We start from the raw sequence: 8,492 nt of genomic DNA, 5'->3' as shown, positions 1-8,492 counted from the left end.
CCCAATTGCTGGGTTTGTCCCTATTTTACCCAGCACTGGGTTGTATTTAACCCAGCATTTTTTAGAGTGTACTACATACAGAGATTATGGAATAAACATATAGAAATGTCTATGAAGGTTATTTGGTATCGGCTAACCCAGGGTTGCCAGGTTTTCACAACACAACCTGCCCAATTGTTACTCAAAACTAGCCCAAACGTGTTTCAAGCGGGGTTCCCCGGTAAAAATTGCGTTGCGGGGGGTAAAATACACGTTTTTCGGAGGTGGTTCCTCCAGTAAAATTCGCATTCCAGGGCCTGAATATCACGTTATTGGGGGCGCTTCAACCCGCGGACAATGCACTGGATAGCTGGCCAATCAGAGCACACCTTGCTTTTCAGACCAATGAGCTTTGTAAAAATCGACGCGTTTCAGAAAGGCGGGGCATAGAGGAGAAACAATAATGTACAGTATGTGGAAAATAATGTTTTTTTAACCTTAAACCGCATAAACACATTTCATTACACCAAATACACAAAATAATGTTATTTTTAGCAATATCATATGACCCCTTTAAAGTAGCCCAATTCCGCGGGAAAACCACAGACTTGGCAACACTGGGCTAACCTGAGATCTGTAAAAGTGTTTTCTGGTACTTTTTATGGATCAAATCCATTGATGGATGTATTTTTGTATGTATCGCCATTACTTTGCCCGCTGATGGTCATAAATATGGTGTATGAGGCAACAAGTGCATATGGACAGCTTATGTGGCATGTTGGTAGTTACCACAGACAATAATTAAACTTGTCACTTTTACAGTACAATAAAGGTTTATGGGGAGAAATGTTCCGAAGGGTCAAGAAGTGGCAGCTAAAGCACTTATATAAATACTTCTGTACTAAAATATTTTATTTGAGCTCAGGTGTTGTCTAAATCATCGTTTTGGCAAAGGGATGTCTTTTCAACACTGTTTTCACATCCTTTTTCTTTTTTTCTGTATAGTATATGAATATGAGTTACATGGTTATGACATGAGATCATGAGAATTTGGAAAGTTTACAATGTTAGCCGTGTTTTAGTACTCAAGTCTGAGTCCAAAACCATATTTTCATGGTCTTGGTCTTGTGATGAACTCAACATGCTCAGAGCTCATGTTAATATGTGTAATGTTTCTGTCAGTGTGTATTTTACAGCCCAATCTCACAGGAAAACTATTTTATGAGGTGGTGATTCTGTATGAATTTGTACAATGTGACTCATACGAAAATGTATTATTTTTAACGAAAAAGTAAGCATGAATGTCCACCTCTAACCCTACCCCTAAACATAGCCGTCGCTGGGGTGTAAGTAGAAAAAGTACGAGTGAGATCGTATACATTCATATGAATTAGTCACCAATTTGCCAAAATGTAAAATAGTTACAAACTGCCATGAGATTGTGCTGGTTCTTGTATTGGTGTTTTACTGCTAAAAGTCTACTTTTTTTCTGTGATTTATACATGAAATGCCATCATAGTAGTGCGAAGATGTGGATAAATTACCTGGAACAACAACATTCTCAGTTGTCCCAAGCAGACGATAGCCCTGACTGAACCCCGAACATTCCTTTTAGCACAGCTTTTTACTTTTTAACCACTCTTTTCCTTTCTTTTTTTTTTCTCACATTGCACTTACATAGTGCCAGGACCTGTTTAATACTCCTGACAGCTAAGTACTCACTGCGCGATAAAAGCATCAGCTCAAGCTATATTTACATTAATTACACTGTTCATAGAAACGTGTTAAAAATATCAACAACATCCCATGCTTTACATCACCAATGGGTCATTATCTGCTCCCATAATCCAGTAAGTTAATGTCTGGACAGGATAATAAACATAAATATAATATCTTTCATTTATCTCTCATTTCTCCCTGAAACCATCGTAATTTGAACAGAGGTATAAACAGAACATAGGCTTGTATCTCCTATTGCAAGGTCCATATGTGACTGTTCATAGCATTTAATGTGACCAGTTTTATGAGAATAAAAAAACGCTGTTATAAAGTTACGTAGCTTTTGGAGGTTTTAACTCAAAGCTACGTTATCAGAAAATAATTGCACACAACAAACACTAGGAGGCAGATTGCAAACTCTGAGTCTATGCTGTATTCCTGTTTAATCCAGTCATCACACTGTAACAAATTCAAGATAATGATTGTGTAACTCATGCGCGCTTCACTGCTTTGACCATATTTACAGCTGTACAACATGCAAACGCAATCTTCTCTCCCGACTACAAAATCCATTGATGGATGTATTTTTGTATGTATCGCCATTACTTTGCCCGCTGATGGTCATAAATATGGTGTATGAGGCAACAAGTGCATATGGACAGCTTATGTGGCATGTTGGTAGTTACCACAGACAATAATTAAACTTGTCACTTTTACAGTACAATAAAGGTTTATGGGGAGAAATGTTCCGAAGGGTCAAGAAGTGGCAGCTAAAGCACTTATATATATACTTCTGTACTAAAATATTTTATTTGAGCTCAGGTGTTGTCTAAATCATCGTTTTGGCAAAGGGATGTCTTTTCAACACTGTTTTCACATCCTTTTTCTTTTTTTCTGTATAGTATATGAATATGAGTTACATGGTTATGACATGAGATCATGAGAATTTGGAAAGTTTACAATGTTAGCCGTGTTTTAGTACTCAAGTCTGAGTCCAAAACCATATTTTCATGGTCTTGGTCTTGTGATGAACTCAACATGCTCAGAGCTCATGTTAATATGTGTAATGTTTCTGTCAGTGTGTATTTTACAGCCCAATCTCACAGGAAAACTATTTTATGAGGTGGTGATTCTGTATGAATTTGTACAATGTGACTCATACGAAAATGTATTATTTTTAACGAAAAAGTAAGCATGAATGTCCACCTCTAACCCTACCCCTAAACATAGCCGTCGCTGGGGTGTAAGTAGAAAAAGTACGAGTGAGATCGTATACATTCATATGAATTAGTCACCAATTTGCCAAAATGTAAAATAGTTACAAACTGCCATGAGATTGTGCTGGTTCTTGTATTGGTGTTTTACTGCTAAAAGTCTACTTTTTTTCTGTGATTTATACATGAAATGCCATCATAGTAGTGCGAAGATGTGGATAAATTACCTGGAACAACAACATTCTCAGTTGTCCCAAGCAGACGATAGCCCTGACTGAACCCCGAACATTCCTTTTAGCACAGCTTTTTACTTTTTAACCACTCTTTTCCTTTCTTTTTTTTTTCTCACATTGCACTTACATAGTGCCAGGACCTGTTTAATACTCCTGACAGCTAAGTACTCACTGCGCGATAAAAGCATCAGCTCAAGCTATATTTACATTAATTACACTGTTCATAGAAACGTGTTAAAAATATCAACAACATCCCATGCTTTACATCACCAATGGGTCATTATCTGCTCCCATAATCCAGTAAGTTAATGTCTGGACAGGATAATAAACATAAATATAATATCTTTCATTTATCTCTCATTTCTCCCTGAAACCATCGTAATTTGAACAGAGGTATAAACAGAACATAGGCTTGTATCTCCTATTGCAAGGTCCATATGTGACTCTTCATAGCATTTAATGTGACCAGTTTTATGAGAATAAAAAAGCGCTGTTATAGAGTTACGTAGCTTTTGGAGGTTTTAACTCAAAGCTACGTTATCAGAAAATAATTGCACACAACAAACACTAGGAGGCAGATTGCAAACTCTGAGTCTATGCTGTATTCCTGTTTAATCCAGTCATCACACTGTAACAAATTCAAGATAATGATTGTGTAACTCATGCGCGCTTCACTGCTTTGACCATATTTACAGCTGTACAACATGCAAACGCAATCTTCTCTCCCGACTACATGCTATGACTTGGTATTTCGACATCATATTCTAAAAAAAGCACGGCAACCGTTAAAGGGCACGGTATGGAAATAATACTGATAAAACGAACCATGAAGTGCTCATTTACTGGTAATGAGGTGTATGAAGCTTGAGTCTGTCATGTATTTAAAGTTGAAGTGTGTAAGTGTGTCACTAAATTAATTTACAAAAATAGTGACTGTTTTCAAACAGGTTTCCCCAACACTCATTTGTCACTGGTCACAAATACAGATAGCCCCGCCATAAACTCTCACTATTGGTTGAATCGTTGTTGCTAGGAGCAGCAAACAAACAGAGCAATGTTTTGCAACAGTTCTGAGAAATCAACCTAAAATGGCTTACTTAAGCTGGGACAGGAGAAAATTACACACTTCAACTTCAAGACTCTTAAGGAATACGTTGGTCACAGTGTAAGGAGACCTCAGAGCTGAGATTCTGGCTAAATATTCACAATTGTGGCTCATATTAAGCACCAAGACAGTCTATCTCTAATGGCAGGTATTATTTAATTTCTGTAAACCTGGAGGTTTTTTTTGTGTGTGTTTTAGGGCTGTTTGCTAAGACAATTGTGCATAAGTTAAAGGGGTCATATGATGCGATTTCAATTTTTCCTTTCTCTTTGGAGTACAACAACTTTGCGCTGTGGATCACCGGATCGGCTTTCACCGTGGACGAAGTGGAGTCCAGCCCGGGGTCGTCCCATGTGGTTGCTGCAAGCCCGCCGGACGCTCCTTCGTCGAATCCGCTAGCCACGCCGTTCTCAAGCCCACCGGCCTCCGCTCACTCAGCCCTCCAGCCGTTCCTCACTCTAGCCCACATTTCATTACACCAAATACACAAAATAATGTTCTTTTTAGCAACATCATATGACCCCTTTAAGTATTAGACTTCAGCACATAACTCATCCCGCACTGTTTGTGCTACGATCATGAGTTATGCCTCAAATTGTGCAGCTAATTCAGCAGAAGTGTGCTGTTAGCAATCAGTTTTACAATTTTACTTGTAGAACTGTGAACTGAAGAGACTGTAAACTTCACTATAATCTGACGCAGGGCTTTTGGCTTGACTGGGACCTTTTCAAACCCAGCACCCCAGATTCATGCTTTTTTGAAGCACATTAAAGGTGAGTAAACCTGAGATTCGTGTAGCAACCTGAAACATTTTCAAATTCACCTTTAGTCTCACAGTTGTTTGATCACTATTGGTTGCGTTTGATCACTCTGTTCCATTGCTAACATATCAAATGGATGATAAATTGGTTTTAATCCAATTACATTTTTGAAACTGTGCTAATCTTTCATTGGAGGTATGAAAAAGAGGCAGAACTTTACTTCAAAGTGCTTTGGGGTTCGACTCCAGCTTCGGCCCCCGTGGGGACAATCACGGTTTGCTTTTTTGTAAACATGGGAATGATTTGTAAACACCGAAATGCAAATCACCCATATGACCATGAGGGGGAAAAATATTATTAATATCAGCTTTATATGTCAGTGCCGTCTAAGAGCACTGATTTGTTTGACAAGAAAGGTCTGGCTTGTTCTCATTGGTTCAAGATGATCACATGATGCTCTTTGGGACTTCCAGACCTGTGATCAGAGTCACCTGTGAAAAAGATACATTTCAGTTATTAATGTTGAGAGATATGATGTGCTGATGATGACTAGGCACAGGAATCTGATTCATATTATGATTCACCTTAAATTATTCTATTTACATCTATTCATTTTCAAGAGAAACGATTTCAAAGTACAATTTATCACAACACAGGGCTTGACAGTGCAAGCATTTAACTCACATTTAAGCCTAAAAATAGATGCGCGCAAACTGTAAAAGCTAGTTACAGGAAATGTAAAGTAATGTTAAATTGTAAAACAAAAATCTTAATTAACATTTTAAGAGGTCTAAAATTTAGGGATGGAAAACAGGAATTGCAAAACAGCCTAATATTACTATCAAACCTAAAAAGGCTATGATTTCATTAGACCAATATGAGCGCTTCACGTCAAAGTAAAAACACGGTGCTGTTGCGCATTCTACAGGCTCGCTGTTTAAGAGCAGTTTGCAAATAATTAATACCATGCATTTATAACAGTAGATTGTTTATGAGTGACCGTTGATACATTATTATGGTGTTTATATTGTAATATGTTGCTTTTAAGAGAGTTGTAACAGTGCATCTGTTTAAATGAGCAGCTAGCAATAGTAAAGCTGACATTTCAAAATAAGAGTCACAGTGTATTTCGGACATCTTTATAATTCAAAGTGGCATTTAATTCAACGTAAACTCTTGTAGCTTCTGTCTGGGCTGCAGCATCATAAAAAGGAAAGATTAAGAACATTATTTAACACATATTATTAAATATATAGATTTTTACTAGTATCGGCACAATAACATATATTACACAGATACATAAAGTTTAAAGTAGGCCTATAATTATTAAACACAGTTTGAAGCAGAAATATTTAAAAACCTATAGTGTACTTTTTATATTTTAATAAAATAAATAATTCTAAATGTCTTCTTATATCACTTTATTAAAGAAAAAAGCACATTATTTGATACATTTTCATTGCACCCCTAAAGTTTTTCTAATGAGCTCTTAAATTTTTCAACTTAGGATAACATTTGTAGGGGGAAACAAAATCTAAACATGCCAGAAGAATTTTGGTCAAGCAACTTGAAGGTCATGAGAATGATTCAGAATAAGAAACAGTTCTTGAATCCCAATGCGACTGATCACTAAAGGTCAGTGTGGCTCTGCTGCTCACCTGGACATTGCGGTTGAGGCTAACCGCGGGCATGAACACACCCTCCAAGTTCTCGAAAGCCACGGGTCCATGCTGCTGCTTGTTGATGAAGAAGGTCAGGGTATGTTTTGTCAGGTCTAACAGAATCCCCACAGTCGAACCCTGTGTGATGCCACCCTCAGCCCTGCAAGAATCAGGTAGAAGAGGAAGGAGACAAATGAAGGGAATCAGCGACACAGGATACACAGGTGTTTTCTTTTGATCCAAGATCTCTCTGCGCAGAGGAATGAGAAGGATGCGGGAAATGGAGAATTTGGAGTGGAGCTGGATCAGAGTAAAGAAAGTAGGGAGGAGAAACTGTGCTTTGACTCCACTTTACTCACAACTCCAGTGTGTGTTACTTCTGAATCACAGCAGTGCTAATATTCAGTCTGACAGGATGACCTACTTATATTTATAGAGCAGTGAAGAAACTTTATAACAGCTCATAGTCGTTTTAAAATGAGGAACACAAGGAAGCTCTACATATCATGTATTTCAAAACACTGGCCCTGTTTCCACCTGTTATTAAAGGGTTAGTTCACCAGGGTTTTACTCATCCTCATGACATTCCAAACCCATAAGACGTTCGTTCGTCTTTGGAACACAAATGAAGATTCACACATCAATATTGAAAACAGAAGCTCAACCATGTTTGCTTGATGCGATGAGGTTGGTTCTTACGTGTCATTCAAGCACGTTTGAGCTTCGGAAAGAACCAATGAGATTTGTTCTTTACACATCAAGCAAGTAGTTAAACTTCCGTTTACTGTATTTAATGTGCTGTAAGAAAGTAGATTAATGTTTATATGTGAATAAAAGACTAAATGAAATGTGTTCATCATATAAATTGAAGTCTCTCTTCAGAAGACTTGATTCATATGGATTACTTTTACAATTTATTTATGAACCTTTTGAAGCTTAAAAATTTTGGTTGTGTGGACTTTCAATGGATGCACAAAAATTATGAGAGAATGAAATTATTAAAAAATATCTCTATTTGTGTTCCGAAGATAAATTGATTTCTTAAGGGTTTGGAGGGTGTGTAAATTTTTCCTTTTCTTTTTTTTTTTTGGTGGTGGGGGGGGTGAATTTTCCCTTTAACATGCATTTCAAATGCACCTCATGTGACTCCTTGTGTTTGGATTTTTTTAAGCCATTCACCTTATATTATGTCACAACGGTCACTTTCTTGGGAGGTTTTTGGGGGAGTGTGGGGGGGGAAAACAAGCCATTCACCTTACTAGAAGACAGTGTACCATCAGAATGATTTTGAAACTGATTTTTCAAGGTAAAAAACTTACAGTTGCTTTAAACTCAGGTGGATCATGAGCTGGTAAAATCTTTCTGAAAGTGATTCCAATGATATTGTTCCACTGTGTCATTTCTCATTAAAGCTGTGGTGTGAACTTCTCTATACTGAGTAATTAGAATGATTATTAAAACTGCATAGTCAATGTAATACTTATCCTTGGTGTGAATGGGTCTTAACTTGGATGTGCATGCTGCACTCAGCGTGCCTTTGAAAATGATACAGAGCGTTATATGTTTCCACCTGTATTTAGTACTGAGCACTTGTGAACGGATCACCAAAAATGCATCTTAATACGAACAGAACCATTGAGTTTCTGGAACATTCTCTTATCTAACAACTATCACAAAGCTGATAAGAATACTAGAACTATTACTAGCACAGTTCTACAGCAGTGACTCTACAAACTACTTTTACCTGAATGGTTTACCTGTTTAGATACCCTGGGTTATGGAGGGACAAAAGAATAAAAGAAACATGTTGGGAAAACAAG

At 37.4% G+C, this 8,492-nt stretch overlaps 1 protein-coding gene across 1 annotated transcript in view; it reads right to left on the bottom strand.

Annotated features, from left to right (window-relative positions):
- Positions 1–5,332: 5,332 nt before the first annotated feature.
- trim67 (tripartite motif containing 67) overlaps positions 5,333–8,492 on the bottom strand; it is a 43,095-nt gene continuing 39,935 nt past the window's right edge. Inside the window, exons 9-10 of the mRNA XM_016475284.1 lie at positions 6,670–6,832; positions 5,333–5,502 (exon numbers count right to left, since the gene is read on the bottom strand). Coding sequence (XP_016330770.1) covers positions 5,458–5,502; positions 6,670–6,832 — 208 coding nt within the window. The 3' untranslated portion in view covers positions 5,333–5,457. The remainder of the gene's footprint in view (positions 5,503–6,669; positions 6,833–8,492) is intronic.

The sequence above is a fragment of the Sinocyclocheilus anshuiensis genome, unplaced genomic scaffold (assembly GCF_001515605.1).
Source record: "Sinocyclocheilus anshuiensis isolate Anshui unplaced genomic scaffold, SAMN03320099.WGS_v1.1 scaffold280, whole genome shotgun sequence".
In the NCBI taxonomy this organism is placed as follows: domain Eukaryota; kingdom Metazoa; phylum Chordata; class Actinopteri; order Cypriniformes; family Cyprinidae; genus Sinocyclocheilus; species Sinocyclocheilus anshuiensis.
This window is presented reverse-complemented; position numbering and strand designations above follow the sequence as displayed.